This window comes from Paramisgurnus dabryanus, chromosome 21 (assembly GCF_030506205.2).
Source record: "Paramisgurnus dabryanus chromosome 21, PD_genome_1.1, whole genome shotgun sequence".
Taxonomy (NCBI): Eukaryota; Metazoa; Chordata; class Actinopteri; order Cypriniformes; family Cobitidae; genus Paramisgurnus; species Paramisgurnus dabryanus.
Window position 1 is genome coordinate 14,895,313 of NC_133357.1, and position 23,524 is coordinate 14,918,836.

Consider the following 23,524-nt stretch of genomic DNA (forward strand, 5'->3'; position numbering starts at 1 on the left):
GATAACACTATTGGGTAATACATAGTCACATTTACTATTTATTACAAATGTTGCTGCTTATTAATACATAGTAAGGTAGCTGTTGTAGCATTTAAGTGTATGTATGGGGTAGGATAAGGCATTAATGGGACACTCCACTTTTTCAGCTCCCCTAGAGTTAAATTGATTTTTACCTTTTTGGAATCCATTCAGCCAACCTCTAGGTCGGTACCACTTTTAGCATAGCTTAGCATAATCCATTGGATCTGATTATACCATTAGCATTGCCCTCAAAAAAAGACCAAAGAGTTTCAATATTTTTCCCATTTAAAACTTGACTGTTCTGTAGTTACATCGTGTACTAAGAACTACGGAAAATTAAAAGTTGCGATTACAGAGTATCTATGTACTGTAATTGTTGGTACTGGGACAATGCAAATACAATTTAGCGGACATTACATTAACATTTATGCACCTGGCAGATGCTTTCATCCAAATCAACTTAACAGTTCATTCTTCACTGTGTGTGTTCCTTTGGAATCAAACCCAAAACCTTTGGGGTGCTAACCTGGGTTTCCCCTTGTTGCCTTGCGTGCAAATTTATTCACGCTGCTGCAAGTCTAGCATGGAAACTATGGACCTTTTTTGCCCCTGAAAAAAGGAACCAATCACAGAACAGGGAGGGGGCAGAAAGATGATGACTACGTCTATGTGACACACCGAAGCAGTTTTGTTTATCCAACGGGGGAGCAGAGGCGGAGTTACTTTTCAATGCAGCCTTAGACAGTGTCCTAAGTAGTTTTGAACGCAGGGTTTATTTAAAAAAAGAGCCATTTTTGGCGTTAAACAATTTTATATGTAAGAAGGATGTTTGCAAGGGGGATATGGCAAGACATGATAGCCACAGAGTTTTATAGGACCAACCTGTTACTTCATCGTCATAGATGAAGTAAAATTAACTTATAAATGGTGGTACTTAAAAAAAGTGGTATTTATTAATATCATATTGTCATTATGCCTGTACTGTGGTTGTCACAGTGCCACTAAGTTGTGCTGCTTTTCAATATCAATATACAGCTACTGGTTTAGGGGCTGTCCACACGGAGACGCGTATCACTGTATACGTATACATTTGTTATCGTATTGGCGTTTCATCCACACGGATCCGGCGTTTTGGGAGACTGAATCCGCTATTTTTTGAAACCGGGTCCTAAAGTGGATAAACCTGAAACTTACACCCTTGCGGTTTCGTCTGTACAGCCAATCCGTATATTTTGTGAAGCAAAAACGTCATCACATCACTTGTTGGAAGCGTCACACGTAACAGCAACAACAATAACGGCGGACTACGTGATTGTGTTCGTGCTACAGAAGCCAACAAGCGATAATGGACAACACCATACGTTGGTTATGCGCATGCTCAAAGTCTTATTCTCCGCGTATAGTGCATATCTGTGGCAGAATTACAGCGCCCCATACTGGTCCGGCATATATACTACACCGCTTTCAGTCGGTTTCAGTGGTTTCGTGTTTACGGATTACTTTTTTAGAGCAAGGAAAAAAATGATCGGATAGGGAATGCACCGGCTTCGTGGGGACATAGCCGTAGTTGCATAGCTTTTAGCTGTGTGCACAAGTACAGATTAAAGCTGTTTACGTTTGAATTTATGTTGCTCTACATATGTCATCTGGTATAATTGAAACTATTGGCTCTCAAATTAATGCTCTCAAATTGGGCTGCAGGACCACCATATAGAAAAACCTTGAAAATAGTAAATGTGAACGTGGGCCAAATATACAGACAGAAATGTGCAAATATTAGACAAAAAAATCTTTCCACCTCACCCTACCTTTTATTGTTTGGACAAATAAGTAGTCAGTGTCTCAAACTCATTACTTATCACTTTAAACAGTACTGTTAAAAGTACCAAAAAGCCACCATGTTAACACTTTTCAGTACTGCACACATGACTTTGCATACTCCAGTCCTTAAAAACTAAAATGGGCAAAACATGCATTCAAAATGCATTGATCTGTTAATCGCCACTATTAACTTGTTCGATTAAACAACAACAGTATGACAACGATGTGTCATGATCCCGATAATCAGAACAAGCTGAGCAGCTGGGCAGATACATCAGCCTACAGACATCTGGGCTCGGCCCTCGAAGGCTTGTGGTGGAGCTGGGACACGTGGCCTGGGTCTGGAGTACATTAGATACAGTTTGAGTCCCACCAATATAATAACCGCAAACAGCAGGTCTCCACATCTTCAGTCTATAACCAACTGTTAATCTCTCTCTCTCTCTCTCTCTCTCTCTCTCTCTCTCTCTCTCTCTCTCTCTCTCTCTTTCAATCACTCATCAGACAAGCAGCTGCAATGGCTCACAGACCTGCCCACAAGCTGACACTGTAATCCTTAAGCACCAGCCCAGGGGCAACTTAAATGCTCTGAGGTCCTAAAGAGCAGCGGGGAAAGTGCTGTCCATTAATGTGATTTATATTCAGATGCATAATACTGATGGACATCAATCAAAATACTGCTGTATGCAAGTATGCATACTGCATTTATAATCAGAATCATAAGTTGTGTCATATATGAGGTCACTTAAGTAATTATGCAAATCTGGTGATAATGCAAACACTGGCAAAATCTGTGCTGAGCAAACCGGTTCTGAGCACTTTCGGGCATAAAAGATGTGCTGATGGCACCTAAACTTGCAAGAAAGTATTTAAGGTATTGTATTGACACGTACTGTATAACACAATTTGATGAATCATGAAAAAAGGAAATGTAAACAAACTCTTAAATAAAATTGACTGAGATCGAAATGCATTCTTGTTGCACAGAGAAATGCATTAAGAATGGGAACATTCAGTTCCCTTTTAAGTAATCAATAACACACAGATAAACATTCAACGGGAGAGATGTTATTCACGCTCAATCACATCAGGTCAAGCATGCCACCTCTCTTATGTGATAAATGAACAACACAAGTGTCCCATGCTTTGAATCAGAGTATTGGATCAGCTTCATTCACAAGCATGGAGAAGCGACAAAAACAGGACAATGAAGTTAAAAGTCGAACCTGACGGAGAGAGTGAAATCTCCTGGATTGCTTTTGCTGGGTCTCGCTAGAAAGCTGCCGTGGACGCCCCGTGTCAGGAGGAGGTGTTCTGCCTCGATTCCGGTGATGTTAGGATGAAACCACCTGGAATAAAAGCCAAAGCTTAGCAAATGTTTTGCTCGCAGGGTGCACAAAAAGCTACAGATGCAAATGACTAAAATGTAAGCAGAATATACTAAATGTGTTAAAAGTATACTAAAATGTTATTTTATGCATTTTGTTTATGTATGTGCAATCGGATTGTGTTTGAGGGGTGTGAGTTTCAACTGGAGGGATTTGGGAGTCAGCCCACCTAACACATAAAGACACATTTTAATGACATAAAACTGGTAAGCTTTGTTCCTTTGCATCTTTATGCCTTTCTAAATTCACATCTTTAAATCTTTTTATCAGGATTTGTAATTGCTGACTCAAATCAAGTGGGTCATATAATCTAGCATGGTCCTGTACTTCACAAGCCCCGCCCACTTCATGAGCCCCTTCCCCTGGCCCACTGTTCTAATGATGTCATCAAGCCAGCTTATCCACATGCATATCTGTGTCTAATTTCACAGTGTATTACACCGTTACTAATCAGTTATGTTATTTTCTAATCCTTTGGGGTTGATGGGGGTAGAAGGTGATAAGGGTCAAGTGTAATCTGGGTTAATGATGGGTCCAGCTGTCTGACTGCATGCAGCCCGTCTGGGTTTACACAGGGTCACTCACGTGAAAATGCTTTATAAATGGCTGTTCTGGGGTTAGGAGTAATTTTATCTGTACGCTGTGTCTAAGTGTGGCTGCCTGTGTAGACCCCACCTTATAATCTCTGACAGAATGTGGTTACTTACTTTCACCTTGACCAAACTGTGCAAATCCTCATGATAACCACATTGTATAAACATTAAACAAGCTCCATGCTGACAACCAGACAAAAATCATGTCAAAGCATTTTAGAGGATTTAAACCCAAGTGTGTATTTTTATATTTGATATATTTTTAATGTTTAAAATTCTTTTTCTTATCCTAGCTTGATATCTCCAGTTTATTAACCTAAAATGTATGCTGTGGTTCCCTTTATTGCAAGGGTTTTTACATGTAAATTCAGTCAAAATCATGTAACCATTAGTAATTAATGTTTACCAAATAAAATGAGCTCTGCAACCTTTTACTGTTTGTTGTGAATCAAGCTTCAATGTTTGTCAAAAGTCTATATTGTCCTCTCCTATTGAATCATGGCTACACTCATATTAAAATACATATTAAAAAATGTGGGTTGTTCCAGTACACGTTGGGTCAGTTACTGACAAACCCAAATGTTGGGTCAAATTAACCTTGAATTTTCCAGAACATGTTAAGTTAATTTATCACAAGAGTTAGGTTTGTCCATTTGTCCATTTAGAGTTGGGTTTATCCACATTTGACCCAACCATGGGGTGAAACAACCTAGCATTTTTTTAGAGTATGCAGTCCTTAACTTTCCTATCTATTTTAAAGTTTGCATTACTAAAGCAAAAATAAGACAATATTAAACCAATATTATAATATTCTGTAAAATGTTGCACATGATTTCAAATGACATCATACAAACCAATTTTTCTTGTTTTTTCCACATTTAGGGAACATTTTCATTACCGCAACTTGACTTGATTTGGGTTCTTTGACATGGAAATATTTATAATTAAAAAATCAAAAAAATAAAAAGCTTCAGTGCATGTTATACTATAAACATTTACAGTAAAGAAACATGTGGAATTTGGTAATCATTGGTAAATGTAGAGACAATAATAAGGAATATAAATGTGTCCAAGACCTATTTTCTCATCCTCCACAACAATTTGCAATCATTGTTTAAGCCCTCAAGAAACTAACTTTTTTTTTTTAATTGTTGGAAGGGACATACTGTAATTGACTGTGACACTCAAGATGGCTACCAGGTAAGCAGTTCTTATTTTTTCTCTCCAGATAAAAGTTGAAATTTTGTTTGTCATAGTACCTAAACAACTTTTTGGTTCTCATTACCGAGTTTGTAAATGCATATATTTAATGTAATATCATGTTGCGGTAATTATATTTTTTTATAATGATAATCTAAAAAATGTAAATAATTCTAGAGGAAATATTTTTTAAATCCTCTAAAAATAATGGCTATAGTTAGTTCAGCCCTTAATCTTATATGTGCAAAGAAATTGGTTTCAAGGGCTTTTTAAAAATTCTGATGCTGGACACCTTTTAAGTCTGGATTTCATTAGAATCACCCATCAGGGTTTTCCAAACTGGGGTTCCCTGGACTCCACCAGAGAATTGCAGGGGGTTTGTGAGTTGATGATAAACAATTAATTAGTTACAATTCAATTAAAAAATCTAAATAAAACACTTACTTACAATAAATATATACATTTTATTTGTTCATTCTAAATGTCATGTGACCATACAACACTACAATATAGGCTATCAGAAACCTGAGAAGTGAGAAAATAAATGTTTTGAAGTTAAACATGCAAATGTGTTATTCGATTATTAAAAGATTTACTTAAAAGCAGGGGATACTTCATGTAAATAATATAGATTAAGGGGGTTCGGCTGACAAAAAAATTTGAAAACTCCCGCAATATATAATAACATAATGCCGTACTGTATATGTTGAATAACTGGAAGAAAGATAGAGCACTAAATGTGGTCTGGGCTGTGTAGATAAACATTCCTTCATACATTAGCTGTTAGCTGATAATGCATGGGGTATATAACATTTAGAAACACTTAAAGCCAGAAACCTTTCTGTTCTAAAAATGTACCCTCACACAATTCAGTCAAATGTGAAATATTACAGAACGAACTACAAAATTATTACACCGAAAAAATCTATAATGGACATTTTATTATAGAACGCCAATGAACCAGCAAACTGTAAAAAAAGATTTGAGCATGACTTTCTTTAAAAATGTATTTGTATTATATCTGCATTTAATAAAAAAAACTTTATTTAACTTTGGGATTTAGCTTAGTTGAAAAAAAACCTAATGAACAGGTGACACTAATCCCTGCTAAACTTCTACTACATGTGTTTTCATAAAATAATGACAGCAGACACAGTCTGACTTTTCAACCTTCCTTACAGAGTTCCCAAAACTAAATAAAACCCCTCTGCAATCACGATGATTATTGTTGAAACTAGATAGTGGCCAACATCGACAACTTTCCAACACCACTCTAATAATGATCCAAAATTGCATGTTTTGGTCTCGTGATGCAGGACCCCATCTTTTCTTTACGGCTGGTCCATTACTCTTACAGGCCATATTATGCACAGATTCTTCCAGTTCAGCTCCAAGTAACAAACAGCTCTGGGTCAGATGTAAGCCCCACTGAGCCTCCTCCAGAAGCAGCTTTCTTTCAGCACAACACACACAGACACAACAATCCATCTTTGCGCCCGCACACACAAAACTTCCCACAAACCACGAGACCATATGAAAGAGAGGTGTAATGCAATCGCAAGTAACGGCGCAGCTCGTATACGAAATGATAACAGAAACTATTGCCTCATGTTCCTACCTCACCATTCTGGTTGGAGCCTGTCAGAGCCCCCCGCTTTGCCTCAACGCTTAGTAATCCACGCTCAGTACAGTTACACAAGGTAAAAGAGAGAGGGGGGAGACTTGTAGGAGTATTGCTGGTTGAAAAGAAAGGTGGGGGTTTTTAATCTGGGATTTGGAAGCGTGTGAGCTGCCCTGATAGAAAAGCCAGCTCGTACAATCGGCTTCTGAGCAACTGTCCATTCCTCCCGCCCCTCATATCTTCCTCTCTCTCTCTCTGAATGTGACGCAGTCCGGAACGCTCCTACACCCCTTATTTCTGCTGTCATTTAGGCTTAAATGGAAAGAGTTGGCTTTTAAAAAATACAATACTGTACATACCAAAAACAGCAAAAGGAACAACATACATTATTAAACCTTATATAATAGTATATGAAGAGCTCAAATGAAAAATCATCTACTATAAGTGCATCTGACATGTTTTCTTGTAAATTAGCATTTTAATTTTATTTTCAGTAATTCAACTTGTGGCAATGTAAAGGTTATTAGTCTGTAACTGAAGTGCCTTATTATCACAAATATCACATTAGTCATTTCATTGGTATTTAACAAATTTGACTGAAAAAAAATCTCCGTCACCCTTCAAATTGTCCTTTCTGAATAAAGATAAAGGGTTATAAATTCTGTCATTATTTTCAGTAAACCACCTATAACTGGAAAAAAACCTCTTGTACCTTGACGTACGCATGCTGTCGTTCATCCAATTGACCTGTGGCTAAGTCCGCCCACCCACTTAGTTACCGCTTCAAACTCAGACAAACAAATGGTTGCTAGCGGTTTTACAATAGAAGCTGTCAGTTAGAAAACCATGTCACAGGATGTTTTTGATAGATTTTGGACACAGAAGGACTCATCGAGGAGCATTCATTAATTATGACACAAAGTGATATTAATATCAATATAAAGATTTTAATATAAATATGATGGGAAATAAGATAAGTGGCGACCACTGACTTGCGATGCGAAGCTCGTCACAACATATGTGGCCCGTCGTCTGTGGTTCGTCATTTCAACATATGTGTTCTGCGCATCAAGTGAACCTATGTGCATCACGTGTCTTGTCAAAATAAGTGCCTGCTGCAGACATCTAAGGGGTTTATGTCGATAAAAGAGATGCTCGCATTTGCCAAATATCAGATTTTCAGAGTTTACTGTTAAGTGAGAGTCATGTGAGTCTTGCGGGTATTTTGTGAACATGAGCGTCTCTTTTATTATAAATGGTTTTGACGCATGTGCAGCAGGCACTTATTTTGACAAGACACGTGATGCACATTGTTCACATGACGCAACAAACACATATTTTGAAAACACGAGCAACACATATTTTGAATTGCGCTCCTCAAAAGAGCAGTCACCAGCCGCCACTGCTTAGAACAAATGTATACATCCTTGTTGATCTGGACATAACGTGGGATTTTGCTCTGTCTCTTTTGGGTTTAGAAAGTGGTATAAAATACATTTTATTGCCCATTCTCCTAAGATAACTTGGATTAGCGTTACAAGTACCCCAGGCCCTTTGTTTACCATTTTGGAAGCATAAACACAATAAAATCGATGTAAGCTTATGATTTTACAATGCTTTTCTATGGCGTTGAAACCTGCAGTTGTCCGATTTCCGGTCCTAGTGCAACTGATACTCAACTGCCATTGGCTCATCTGCGTTCAAGGCGTGGGGCTTAGCGATAGGTCAATTCTTCTTTCATGCAGAATTGCAGAAAAATCGTCATGGTGTTTAACAGATTCTGCGAACCGGTATTTCTGATAGATCTTCGGATTAAGCAGATTTGAAGTGAAAGTATTTGATAAACGTATACCACGTGCCAAGATCAAATATATTCATTACAGCCTGGATACAATTATTATTGTGCTAATATTCCCAAGTCAAGAATTTTTTTTATATAATAACAAATAATATCACTTTCTTAATCAGTATATTTTTGTAGTAGAGAAACATAACAATTCACAATTTTGCATATTCATAACTGACTTATGGAAGTTTCTGAAAGCATTAAATGTACTTTTAATTAACTTTGTGAAAACTCTCTAGCTAACGCAGATGGTGTGCTTTTGCTCTTGTGCTTGCAACCAAAAATCAAAACTGCTTGTCGGTATGAATCTAAATCTAATTGAAAATGAAGCATGACTAAGATTTAAAGGAGACTCTGCAAACAACGTGTGGAGGGCATGAAATTTACAGCTGAGGCTTACATAGCTTTTTTCTAATTACAGAGACACTTTGGCACGAGTTCAGTGTCACTATGGGACGTAAGAGAAGTAAGGCAGACCTTGAGAGTCAGGAAAGCACCCTAATTTTCCCAGAATAGATGTGGACGTACAATCATGAGTCTAAAATATTAAGAGGCTTTCCACTAAGCTTTAGTTAAAAGTCAAAGTGTGTAATTTCTGCACCACCACACGCTCCTTCAAAAATAAAAACTGTTTTCAAACAGGTTTCCCAAATGCTCCCTGTCTTTAATTGGTCAAAAGAACAGACAGTCCCACCCCCATACTCACATCATGTTGCTGTGTTGGAAAAAAAGTGATTTTTTTTACCCATTACTTATAGTTTACTTGGCATACATCGATGAAAGTCTTATTCTAATCGTCACTTTAATGCCGTATCACCCACCCTTTTCAAGGAAGAAATAACTTCCAGTAACTTCCCTGTAAACCTTATAAAACTTCATACGGTAAGTGGAATCTGAGACCATTAGCGTTATAATGGCTGGATTAATGAACGCAAAGGAAAGAGTGCTTCTGTTCTTTCAGCTTCCCCTTCGATGAAATATGGTGGTCCCCTGGTTTAATAATTAACAGCCATTGTCCAGCATGCAGCTTGATAAAAATAGCAATGCACTATAAAAAAACAACAAAACTGAACAATATTACCAGACATTGCAATGCAAATTATAATATTCGCTGTTTTTTGCAGCCTGATCTCACAGGAATTCGTACGTTTTTTACATGTTGACTAATTCGTGCAAGGTCGTACAAAGTTAATCTTACAAAAACGTATGATTATTAGAAAAAACAATACTCTTATAATCCCCAACATCACAGGAGTGATAAAATCATACAAAAACGTATAAATGTGGTCTTATAAATTAAATCGTAAAATACATATGAATTGCCTTGAGATTGTGTTTCTTGACACAAATTCCTGGCAAACACAGCTGGCATTTTCTACCGTATATTTAACATATTTTTGCGCCATTATAAATCTCTTTTGTCACATCAGTATTGGCTGTTGAGTGACACCAGAGACTCAAATAATTTTTGCTTATGATAACCCGGGGGCATAAATGGGTTATACAGCGTGGGCCAGGGAGAGAGAGATATCAGGCGGAAAGTGCTGCTGCAGTGTTCTGACAGGGGAAACACAAGGACCCACGTGCACACAGCGATCTGCCTCTTACATAATGTCTCAAGTTCGCCATAGTTGACTATTAAAAGAGGCAGGCTTGGTGACAAAAAGTGATATACTTAGTACCCCCAACTCAGCTTCAAAGACCCTCTCGTGTCTATATCGGGTGCAGACGAGTCCTGCTGGCTGGATTTTGGTAGCGTTACTGATATTTTTAGAAGAGCTGACTGTGCTGCCACATGTCAGTCTAGAGAAGACCCGCAGGGTCAGTTTAAACACACAGAGAGCACTGTAGCTTGTCAACACCTACATCATAAAGATAAAAAAAAGTTTTTGATGAATCTGCAGCATATGCAAATAAAGCTGATCTGTCTCGAATCAAGCTTTGTATTCAAGTATGGAATGAGGCATGCTTGATACATCTTTTACGTCCTACTTCTCTACCTATGCAATATAATTCAGTAAATCTGTAAGTGTGTTGATTTTAGATTGCATTACAAAGACCCCAACACATAAATATGAGGTCAAGTAAATGTAAACTGGAATGGCACACTCAAGGCTGGACGTCGCACCGACCCCACCGTCGCACAGATATGTTACCATTTTTGAACTTGCCCCAACACAGACGGCCCAAGGACACGTGAAACAAAATCTAACGTCAACGATCATATTCAAATTCTCAACAGCTGATAACAACCCTTCCAATAGAAACAGAGACCTGGAATGGAATCAAGCACTTGCCTTTAAGGGCTAAAGTTTAGTCCAGAGCCATTCTCTATATAGTTATTCATGAAATGAAGGACATCCTTCTTGATGATAGTATCTACTGAATAGAAATTCTTTTGTGATTGTATGAGGTACATATTTCCTTAGGTTTACTGTGGGTATATGTCAGCCTACTGGACTGTGGTATTATTTTAAGGAACCATATAACCAGTGATCATCAACTACGTAACACTTTTGATTTTACCAACCCAGTCTCACGTAGTTGAGTATAAATAGCATGAAGTTTCTATACATGGCTCAAATATAGAAAAAAACATGGAGAAACTTGTATATTAAATAACCTCCTTAAGCAAATCTCAAACCTAACCCTAAACCCAAGCGAAAATGGTTTAAAAAACAGAAAGAAATTGAGAAACCAATAAATAAAATAGAAAAAAAGATGTGCTGTTTAAGTGAATGGGAAGGACTGGTGTATCACTCCAAAGTGGAATTTGGCGTATATATTGCACGATTTTCACACTTCGTGCTATTTATATGCATCTACATGAGACTGGGTGGCTTTTACCGTAAATGCTAGCACAAAAAATAAAGGATTAAAAATTGATAACTGCGATAGAAGGAAAAACACTTCCCAGCAAACTCTTTTGCTTATAACAAGCAGAATTCCTGTAAATTTCGTACAGGCTATCTCATTTCAGCAGGCTGGAGAGGCAGCTTTCCTGTATGTCAATATTTAGTACTACGCTATCGCTCCTGTCCCTTCTGAGTTTAGATTTTATGAGTCAAACTTTTGACATACATGCAGTTGACAGGAAAAAGCTGATGCAGAATTAACATGTATGAGTCAATCACATACTCACACAAGTGTGGAAATTTTGAGAACGATGGCTATTTACATACAACAGATGTATTTATGACCCAGATATTGACATGACCCCACAAAAATTAGCATGCAATGAGCCATCTCTTCCTTTTCCTTTTTCCCGTACACGCTAACTCAGACACACAGAACGGCACAAAATATGATTCATAATCTTGAGACAAAACGGAAATAAAGTCTTCCACACTATATCAAGGAAAACTACTTTTATGGCCTTCTTACAACTAGGACCCCTATTGTTGTTTATGACTGAGTCACATACATTCATGAACTTAACTTACAGTATATTACCGTACGTAATTACACTTAAAAAGATCCTAGTGTAATGTAAAGAACATTTTGTGAAAATATAACCTTGATATCTTTAATATTGACGAGGAAAACCATGTCAAAGATAATGTAAATAAACGTAAACTCCAAAACTTTAATGCTCCAAATCTCATAATTAGATTATAGGAATTTAGCATGGATTTCACAGACGGGGACAAATGTAGCTTAATGCATAGCTTATCTTAATGCTGTAACAGTGTATGATAACTGGTGGCAGTGTAACTATTTATATAGATGTATAAGTAAAGGCCCACACTCACTGTCTATTACAGAAAGCTACTGTATGTGTTAACGGTAAGTGTGATGAAGAATTGAGGGTTTCTCATCATACTGTGTACTGTTTACTAAAGGCCAGCTGTGCAAACTGTCACAATAACTGATGTGTGCTAAAGCTCTTTGTTTATGTGCATTAAACTGTCAATGCAAATATGACAATGCAGATCATATAGGCAAGTGATCTGCATTTTCATATTTGCATTAACTTTAATAGGCTACAAATTATGGTTAAATTAATACTTTTTAATGTAACGTTATATTTGAAGCGCAACATGATTCACTTTTCATGACCAATTTTTTTGCATTATATTTTAAATTATTTAATTTTCTTACATTACAATTTTGTGCAGTTTGAAGACGCTTTAATTCAACGTCTTTTTTTATTACTCAACATAAGCATAGTAACACAAAGATACATTTACGTTAACTGCGTTAGCTACGTTAAGTGGAACAGCTAGGTAGCAGCATAAAACAGTTTCGTTTAACCGTATGCGAATATAAACTACCGTTATCCTCTAATGTCACGAGCTGGTGAACTGAAGTAAATACAGTGACATAATACGACCACAGACAGTAACAGCTTATTACCATAAACCTCCCAATAAACAGTCACATTAAACAGTTTTAAGATTGTTTTAGTCACAAGTGTAACTGTTACAGTTAGTTTGCAGATTCATTATCGATATCTGGTAACAAGAACGATAAAATATGCATACTACTGACATAAACAATAGGACAAACTAATCCTTAATACTGCGTGATTGTTGACCCATGCGAACACATAACAATCGTCGGTTCGGTGCAATGGGCCAAAGTAGACAGTGAATCGTGCACGAAAGTAACCATCAGTGCCTCCTCATACCGTTTTAATATTGTCTTTAGCTTACCTTCTAGACGTCATGGCCGTTCCGTGGGCTGTCAGAGGTGTGTAAGGGGACAGCAGGGGAAAGTGTTCACTAACAAAATAATCCTGCGCCGAGTCAATGCAGCGGATTGAAGCAGAACGCGCGCGCGAGCGAGGACAGCGCCCGACTCTCATTCACTCACTCCGCCTCTCTCTCTCTCTCTCTCTCTCTCTCTCTCTCTCTCTCTCTCTCTCTCTCTCTCTCTCTCTCTCTCTCTCTCTCTCTCTCTCTCTCTCTCTCTCTCTCTCTCTCTCTCTCTCTCACACACACACACACACACACACACACACAAACACACACAACAGGCTGTCAAACTTTATTTAGTCTTTTTTAAAAAGTCAGTTATTATAATCATGTTTTATTCCACCGTAAAAATTGCTAAGTGGTTACAAAATTAAACCAATGGTAATTTTTGGTAAATGGTAAATGACCCAAAACAATACTTAATGATGTTTCGTAACCTGTAAAACCCGTTATATATTTTTTTAACTTATTTCTCTCTCACCAGCAGACATTATTTAGTACCAGAATAGGACGTTATTGTATAAATAAAAAATATAATATTATGGAATGTAAAAACGTGCAAGGGGTTAAAGAAGGTTACAAAAATTTCCGAGATGTACAATGTAGGCCTACTGTACATACTAGCTATATATTTAATTCAATTTGTCAAAGTCCCGCGTCATTATCACCATTTCAAAAATTAAGTAGGCTAATAAGCCAAATTTAATATCTAGCGACATTGATTATTATTTCTGATATTTCAGGTTATGGCATGAATAGAGGATACACAACACTAAACAACAGCAAATTGCATCTTTTTGCACGAGTTATTTATTTATTTATTTATTTTTTGAAGGTGGCAGCTGTGGGCACAGTCTGTAGCCAGCAGGTCACTGCAGTGATGTCATGGTTGCCATGACGTCAGTGGCCCTAAGGGAGATTAATCTGCAGGGGGATGTGGTTATGCAATTTACTTTATCTATGGATTTCTCTTTCTGTACAGAGTCTGCCCTGCTGTTCTCCATGTAGTCTAGAAGCCAATGCAAACAACGTGTGTGGTAACATTATCTTTGAGAGCTTTGTATTGTGCAAATAACTATTTTATTTATATACTGGTAGAGTAAAAAACACCCACAAATGAATTAAATGACCCACAATTGTGACCCAGTCTGTAAAAACCCAACTAAAACAATCTTTTGTGATTCACGGTTTGTAGTGCTGGGCAAAGATTAATCGTGATTAATTGCATACGAAATAAAAGTGATTTTTGCATAATATATGTGTGTGTACTGTGTGTAATTATTATGTATATTTAACCACACGAACACGAAGATTCATTTCAGAATTTTTTTATTTATATAAAATTTTAAAATATAATATTTTTAAATGTATATATCATATAGAATATATAAAAATATAAATAAATATTTTTTTCACATGTAAATGTTTCTTAAATGCATACATAAATGTGTGTGTATTTATATATAAATAATAATTACACACAGCATACTTTTGTATGGGATTAATCGTAATTAATCTTTGCCCAGCACTAATTTTAAATCAATGTGAAATCAATGACTGAAATTAAACTATAATGCTCCTAATCTCAAAATTAGATTGAGATTTCACAAACAGGGTCACAATTATTTACACATTGAGAGTAATAAAATGATCACTTTTTTACATATTGGATTTGCATGTCATTTCAACTTAGATTTTTTATCTTGACACGAGTTGCTTTAACTTAAGATAATTCAACTTTTTTATACAGCAACTCTTCACTGTCTAGCTAAACAAGTTGAAATGACTTGTAAATCTTTGATTATACTTATAAATTTTTTATTTACAACGTATTCACTAATTAAATTAAGTTAAAATACAAAACACTGTTTTACTAGATTTTCTGAACTGTAGACAGCGGTGCCGTACATGTCACATAAGGAAGTGCACTAAAGGAAATCATTCCCCAAAGGAAGAACCAGTGCTACCGACAAGCCCCCTTCCCTCCAAGATGCCCCTTGACCCTACAGCCTGATGACTCCATGGTCCAAACCAAAACCCATGAGGAAGAACAAAGAGAGCCACAGATCCCCTGATTTTGCCAGACAGCTGAAACATTTTTACTTGCAGTCAAAGCCCCTTTATTGCACTGGTATGAATTTAAATACAGAACAAATCTCTGCTCATATAGGCATTATTTCGTATGCATTACCCTGCAGAGAAATCTAATATATTTCTAGATCAACTACTTCTTACAGCTGACAAATTTCGTTAATGAATCCAGGTCTTGTCATATTACTTAGTATATAATTCCTTGTCCATGCAAGAAAGTCTTACAGAATTACTGTAGAAAAACATGAAGACAAGTAAATTATCACAGAACATCCAAATGTTTGTCAGTACTGTAACAAAAGAAAAAAAATAGATTAGATAGATCTATGTTGTGAACACAGTACAATGGGTATAAGAGACATCTAGTTTGGTAAATGTAGGGATTTATTCACGAATTTGATCAGGAAGAAATGTTACAGAAAAGTTTCAAAGTCAGTTCAGTTTGTTTTACATTTTATTTTATGGTGGTTGGAACACAAGACACAGGTAATAAAGTTAGTAATGGTAATGTCATGCCTCTCATTCTGTGCACTGCCCATCAGGTATAGTTAAACAGTAGTTTACAAATGCCAGACTGGGAATCCTCTTAAGACATAAATACGATTCTGAAAATAGTATTTGTACAGTAAATAGTACTTTGTAGAGTCCACTATTATTGAGGCTTTCTGAAATTTTTTATAAGCATTATTAATATAATTATCAACATTTATGAATTAATTTACATCATGGGAATGAGAGTAAAATACTGTCTAAAGTGAGAGCACAGAACAGTATGGACATTAACTTTTGTCACCCATGAATGGTGAATGACTTTAAGGCATTTCTCAGTTTCCATTCACACGCGGAGCAGATTTCCATGGCGATCTGCACCATGAGCCTCATTCCTTGAGTATGCAGGAGCATAGAAAAGAGAAAAAATTCAGTCCGGTTGAAAAGATGAGGGCACTATACTAAAAATGTGAATGATCCATAGCTCTTGCAGTAACAAAGGGCTCTTGGTCTTAGTCTATAACACTAGACATCCTTTGAACGCTGTTACATAATCAAAAATTTCCTGATATCATCCCTCATATATGAGCCACATCTGGATATGCTTTGTGTATAGACAAGTCAGACTTGGTTCCAGTGTATAATACTTAAACAAAACCTCAGTAACTTAGATAGTCACAGGGCTGTACATGATGATGAATTTGCATGTCCCAGGATTTAAAAAGAAAATGACAAAAATAAAAAAGATACAGTGGTAATTTACCTCAAACAGGCATTTCTTTTTGAATATTGCGAAGCATCTAGTATCAAACTCGTAATATTTCTTACAATGAGACAGCAGTAGAAACCATAGCATTGCATCTGTCTTGAAACAGGTTACAAAAACCATTTTGACATGACAAACTCATGCATTACTATTTTCACTGATTACTGTTGTGACATGAACAGCTGTTTTGGGGGCCACAGTCATAGGATGCAAGGGGTCTACAACAAACGTCATCCCATTACAGCAAGTGCCGGCAGCATTTTAAAGCAACATTTTCGGTCGATATAGAATAGAAAATAATGCCATGAATACAAGATATCTGTTCAATGACTGAACATGCCAAGTATTTCCGCTTTTATGTCCATCTGATGTGTTCAATGAGTCTATAATCTCTTCCTGTGTTACAGCGCCTCCTGATGTTGAATTGTTGTAACTGTTTTTATCCATCCGTCTCACACACACACACACATACATACACAAGTCCAGATTGACAAAAAGCAAATATATAAAAATTCAATATTTTTGAATGATCAAATGTCAAAACAGAAGTAATAAAGGTCATTTACATTGCAATGTAGTCCTCCTGGTAAGCTACATTTCTGCCCTGAATATAATAATGGATATCAAGAAAACCAAAGAAAAATCAACTCAACACTTAAAAAGATGCATGCAACAAGTGGTCATATTATATATATTCATATATATATATGTAATTGCTCTTTAGATATGCACAACACATGAGACGAACGATTGCAACAAAAAATAGCATCTTCAAAATTCACAGTCTCATGTATTTCTTTACTATTTATTACATCTCACAGGTCAATAATGACATTTGCATGGAAAAAAAATATTGAATTTTGAGGAATGCTAAGTGTAATGTCAGCTACTATCGTCTAGAGATGCAAAGCTCCGAATCGCTGAGCGTTCACCCCTGTTAGTGGTATCATAAATGAGAAGTATCGTACATACATTTGCTCAGCTTATTTCACGGCTGCTGTCGTTTCTTGATGAAGCAGGAAGTCTTTTTTTTAGATCTCTTAGATGTAGTAATGGACCGCAGCAACAGCTCAGAGGAATGTATGGTGATTGCCGTACATCAGTGAGATATGGCACCGGAAGGCAATCCAGACAGCACAAAACCACCAACCTCATCTGCCTCAGTTCAAGTATTGAGCAAGTCAATGTTTTTTTTGTCTGCCATAGAAGCAGCACTGAATTAATACGCATTTTGCATGTCCTGTGACACCATGTTCACCTGCAACTGAGGATGTGATGGGTGCAAAGATGGAAAAAAAATTAAACGAAACAAAAAATTATATTTAAAACAATGTAATTTTCCAATATAAAAGCAAAAGAATAGTATACAAAAAAAAAAGAAAAATAATTACAGCAGTAGACATGGTGTTGGGAGGAAGGTATGCCGCATTATTTGGCCGAACAGTGTAATATTTTGGGACTGTTTAAGGCATCCTCCACCAGATGAAGTTCCACCCCGTCAACTATCACATCTTTAACGCATCCAACGTAGCCTGTGCTGTAAGCCTTGGGCAAACGGCGAGCCACAGACAGCTCCTCAAGACCACCTTGAGAGAAAAAAGATTAAAAAGATCATATCAAGTACACATGATTGACAAATGATGACTGCACAGTACTTAACATTACATGGTATTACTTTTCATGTATAAAGCAATAAGAGTATTTTTTGAGTACTCTTGGTGCTATGAAGTTTGTAACCTTAGAGCAGAGGACACACATGCATGTTACCTGCAGATTACAGTATGTTCTGTATTAATCAACTATTGTACAATAGACAAGTATGCAATTTTAAAGCTTGTTTGAAGTGCTTGTCAGATTCAAAGTAATAGGCAAATCATTGTGTAACTTAAAATAGATATATGAACACAATGTGTGATGTGATTGGCAAGTATTGTAGCCCATACTCAAAATGTGACCTCTGCATTAGTAAGCACGCAGGCAGACCCACAGCTGTCGTGCCTGCCCGCCGTGAGACTTTAACCCAGCAACCTTTGGGTTACAAGCCCACTCTCTGACCATTAAATCTTAATATAGAAAAATAAATAAAAAACTATGGCTGTCAAAAGATTAATTGCGATTAATTGCATACAAAATAAATGTTTGTTTTCGCATAATAAATGTGTGCACTGTGTGTAGTTATTTTGTATATATAAATACACACATACATATTCATGTTATGTATATATTTTTAATCTATATATAATATTAAATATATCAAAATCTAAATAAATGTAAAAGTTTCTTAAATGCATACATGCATGTTTGTGTATTTATATTTACAAAAAATTGCACACACGTATATTATGCAAACATAAACTATTATTTTGTATGCGATTATTCGCGATTAATCTTTTGACAGCCCTATAAAAAACCTAATGTTATGGAGGTTCAGCCTGGCAGACTTTTAAAAACATTATTACTCCCAAAACACATACGTGTCTAAAGCAGGGGTCTTAGATTGAGAGACAGGTGAGCAAAATTCAGGAACATGTGGGAAGTTCAAAATGTGTTTTTTTGGAAGTTCAGGCTCCAGGGATGCTAAAAAAGTTTCATAGTGAGAGCTTCATTCCTTCACGCTGTCAAAATCTATCTCTGTTTCTCTCTCTTTGAGCATGAAATGTATTCTGTTATAATTTGTTAGCTTTGAGTTCACGTAGTCTTGCTTTATTGTGCCTCCCTGTGTTGCCCCTTTTAATCGGATTGTATGCTTTGGACAAGAAGGACTGACAGGGCAAATTTCAAGTGAATTACATCTGGGTGAGTAAATAAATAATAGCATTTGAAAGAAGGAATTTTAAAGGAGAGCCTTTGATGTTCAGTTCTTGTAAGAATAATGTATTCTTGCTATCGGGCATCCACAGCACCTGTTTTACTGAAACCTGGTGGCCTTGTGTTGCTCGGCACAAATGCATTTCTCAAGTCGTCTACGCCACATCCTTAAACTCTCTCTTTTAATACTGTCAAACATATTTGCATGTCAAACATAGACATTTTTAAAACTCGAACAAGCCAATAACATGTTATTCTAATAACCAATGAGGTGCAACCATGAAGTTCTCGGGTAATGCTCGAGTGGAATGAGATTTAGGCCATAAAAACACTTGCTGTGGGGCAAGATCCAATTAGCGAGTACAAGCTAAAGTGGAAAATTTATTCTCTGTGGCAAAGCAGGTGTGCATTTGGTTATAAACGAGCAAAGATTTTGCAAAGGAGTTTACCCAAGGACTTACCCAACCAGAGTGCGCCGTCTGTGTCCAGCTGTGTGGCAGCCAAGGGCGATGACCCAGTGACAGCTGCCTCATTACCAACCTGCAGAGAGCCATCTCTCAATGCTCTGTGGAGAAAGCAGAGATGAATAGTAAACAACTGGGTAAAATAAAACGCTAACAAAACTGTAAAAAACAACGGAAGATTACTCTTTCCACAGGTATGCAGTAAGTATACTGTAAATGTACTAAATTTGCAGCAAACTACTAAAGATCTGTAGCGGTATGTGTATTTGTATAAGTAGAGGTATTTTAAAGGCCATTTCTACGTAAGATGGAAAGGCATGTCTAGAAAAAGTATATCAAATATGCATTCTATGTATAAATATATAACAAGATGTCATTCAATGCAGTATGATGCAATGAAAAATATGATGCCATGCTATTTAATATGGTACAGATAGTTTCCACACATTGAATTTGTACATGAGTGTCGGAACCATTATAAGACCACTTTAAGGGGCAATTCACGTTTGGATTTTTTGCGGGCTCAAGTTTGTTATTCAAATGTAGGTGCGCGGTATGCATGCTCAAAATGGAAGCAACGCGTTCGGGACGCGCATGCGTTGCGACGTGCTCGTTTTTTTTTTAGGGGCGTCAGCACCGAATTCAGTTAAAAACATTTCAACTTTCTTGAATGCCACAAGGGCACCACAGGTCATGTGACAAGAACCAACAGATAGTCGCGTTTCCAGCCCGGATTTATAAGCTAAATGTGAACCGCCCCTAAGGCTACTGTACACTGCTGAAAAATTATTTTTGTTAAATCAACTCAGATTTACAAGTCATTTCAACTTACTATTATTTATCTTGACTAGAGATGAGATAACTTATAAAATATATTTAAAATATTCATATTCTTTATTTATATATTTCTTTTCACATTAGAATAATAATAAACTCAAACAAACTTCGGTATTACACAAATGTAACTGTGAGAATTATGTTGTTCTAAACGCATCCAAAATCAATCAAAACTTCTGAAAAATGTATCATCTGAAGTGCAGTCACACTTTGCCTAGAAATTGCAAAACCGTACTTGTGTCATTTTATCAATCAGCTTTTTAAAGTTTCACCTTAGGATGAATTTGAAAGAATATTGAAGTTGTTCACATTTAATCTGGGCTCTTATTGGCTGCTTTTTCTTCAATATTCAAGTCATCCATTAAAAATTAGATTAAAAAAAAGTTTTCTAATAACAGAATTTTTTTAGTTTGGCACTTTTAGTTTTTCCCTGTTTTTCTTCTTTGGTCTTTTTTGCAAAGGTGCTTTTAAGCAATGAACCAAAATAAATACAAATAAAAAATGCTATATGCAAATAAATGTGACTTTTTATAGCCATAAACAAGTTGCCAATCTACAAGCAAACCTTTAGCAAACATAAATGATCGCATCTACTAGCAGTTACATGGCAAACCTTTGGTAAATATTAATGTATGCTTCTACTGGCAAGCAGTTACACCCTAATGAAAAATAACCATGGTTTTACAATGATGAAACCTCAAAACACGGATAATATAATTAAGCAATGGTAACAACAAATTAAACATGGTTTTGCTACCGTTTAATAATGGAATTTACAGTAAAACCATGATTATACAAATGGTCATCAACATGCCAAAATAGCATACTGTACATAAGTGTATGCCTTTCCAAGCAAACATGAATATCTGCCTCTAGTGATTTTTTGCAAAGTTGTGGCAGAAACAACATACTTTTAATGAATAAAATTAAGCTGTTCATTATTTATTGAACATTGATTGTGATGTAATGAGTTTCACCTGTGAGTAAATATTGCCTCCATGTATGATGTGCTCTATTTTGTAAAAGTTGTATCTTTACAAAGCTTGTTGCTTTTCGGATTTAATAAATCCATAAAGTGAGCGTGTGCAGTTATATTCTGTCCTTATTAAAAAAATACATTTGTCACAAAAAAATACTATTCTCATTTCAGCTTTAATAACTTTTAGAGTTACAGTACCTGCTGGCCTTGATTCGAATCCAGCTGTTGGTGTTGACACGCACAGAGGAACGTAGCACCACAGGCTTAGAACCGAGGTCATAGGTCATCTGCACACGTCCGTCCACGATGGCGAGAGCGATGTAGTCAGAGCGCTCCACTCCCTTCCCGCTCCACAAAATCAGACCGTGGGTCGCCTCGGTCTTAATGCTCAGCTCAAATTTATTCACCAGCAGCGCCTTCTCACTACATCAAAGAGAAAAAGGAATCGCAATCACAAATCCATTTTTGTTCCAGTGACGCCGTGTTAACAACATGATGAGGATTTCACCCTGAGACTTACCTGCTATAACAGCAAAAGTGTTGAAATTATAAATAAAAACTTTTTTGGGGTTGTACAGTACAGGCTGTATAATCTATATGACTTAATTAATACAGTGTAAGAACAAATTGTGAGTATTCGGTCTTTAACGTCCCTAAACTAGGTCTCTGACACACCTCACCCCAAATATACCACAGAAGACAACGACTGCAATTCTTTTGTCCTCAGTGGTGTATTTGTAGTCACTAACATCGATGGGGACATTATGAGCGAGTGTGTTGTGAGTCAGAATGGCAAATAGATGTGCGAGGGCTTGTTTGCTAAATCGGGTAATGTGTAAACAGGAGCAAGACGACATGAAAAAGACACAAACAAGACAAAGACAAAATACAGAGACAATGGACACAGAAGCAGAGAAAGTAGACGGTTGGTTTGCACCTTCACACCACAGAGCAACGGTGTGGGACGCTCAATCAAACCGTGATCTCACCATTGGTGTTCATTTACAAGTTTGTCTGTTGCTATATCTCCACACTTCAGGGTGAAGTTCAAGTGTGCTACTAAATCGATCACAGGTGTATTTTTATTTGAGAAATGAACCTGTAGAACTAGAAAGAGCACAGTGCATGTAGTCTCGGATACGGGGAGCCATATGGTTACCCCGAGAATGAACGTCAGCTCAAATTAATCAAACCGGAGCAGGTGCAGCAACTCCTCCGAGTCTTTTCCGGTCTGACGACCTGACTGACAACATCAATTTTATATCACACGGTTTGTGAACTCCGTATTCCAGAATCGGAAATAACACGTCTTAATTCGTTTGATTAAAAAGACAGAATTTCATTATGCTAATTGTGTGATGATGTAAAGCCGAATAATTATTTGCCGTAATTGAATTCTTTTCCGATGAGACACATGTACTGTAATGTGCTGACTGGACTCTTTCCACAGGGCTTCCCTGCACAGGGCCCCAGGCCAGAGCTCCATTATCAAGGCAACTAACTGTGATTATCCACCACCCTGCTCAGCTCATTATTGCTTACGTCCCATTAGGATCTCAAGCATCTAGAAGATTCTGAAGGCAAGTGATATTTAAACCATTACAGATTGATTTCATTTTCAAAAGCAGAGCTTTTGGATTAACTTTAGATTATGCATTTTGATACATCATGTGCAATAGGGTGGTGCATTATTTACTCACAACAGAAGCAAGGAGGTTTACAAAAAATTCATGTTGTGTACCTACAGGGGGCAGTGGCTCACATAGGAATGGTTACTAAAAGGATCATTAACTATCATTTACGTTCATGACGTTCTTACTTTTAATAAAGACAGTAAATGTTTTTCCAGAATGCTTTTGATGTAAAATGGATAACAGCATCACAAAAGTATCATAAAAGCGGA

The 23,524-nt window shown here is 36.7% G+C and overlaps 2 protein-coding genes across 15 annotated transcripts in view; both read right to left on the bottom strand.

Annotated features, from left to right (window-relative positions):
- ptpn11b (protein tyrosine phosphatase non-receptor type 11b) overlaps positions 1 to 13,296 on the bottom strand; it is a 32,884-nt gene extending 19,588 nt beyond the window's left edge. For 2 of the 3 annotated variants that reach the window (XM_065285832.2, XM_065285833.2), the window contains exons 1-2: positions 13,146 to 13,296; positions 3,069 to 3,191 (exon numbers count right to left, since the gene is read on the bottom strand). In XM_065285832.2, coding sequence (XP_065141904.2) covers positions 3,069 to 3,191; positions 13,146 to 13,159 — 137 coding nt within the window. In that variant the 5' untranslated portion in view covers positions 13,160 to 13,296. Of the gene's footprint in view, positions 1 to 3,068; positions 3,192 to 6,641; positions 6,822 to 13,145 lie in introns of those variants that run through there. The other variant, XM_065285834.2, reaches the window with a different exon arrangement.
- A 2,348-nt stretch (positions 13,297 to 15,644) lies between these two features.
- Positions 15,645 to 23,524, bottom strand: part of agrn (agrin) — a 294,150-nt gene continuing 286,270 nt past the window's right edge. For 11 of the 12 annotated variants that reach the window (XM_065285838.2, XM_065285837.2, XM_065285841.2 and 8 more), the window contains 3 exons: positions 21,820 to 22,044; positions 19,803 to 19,906; positions 15,645 to 18,119 (listed from right to left, as the gene is read on the bottom strand). In XM_065285838.2, the coding sequence (XP_065141910.1) occupies positions 17,962 to 18,119; positions 19,803 to 19,906; positions 21,820 to 22,044 (487 nt within the window). In that variant the 3' untranslated portion in view covers positions 15,645 to 17,961. The remainder of the gene's footprint in view (positions 18,120 to 19,802; positions 19,907 to 21,819; positions 22,045 to 23,524) is intronic. The other variant, XM_065285836.2, reaches the window with a different exon arrangement.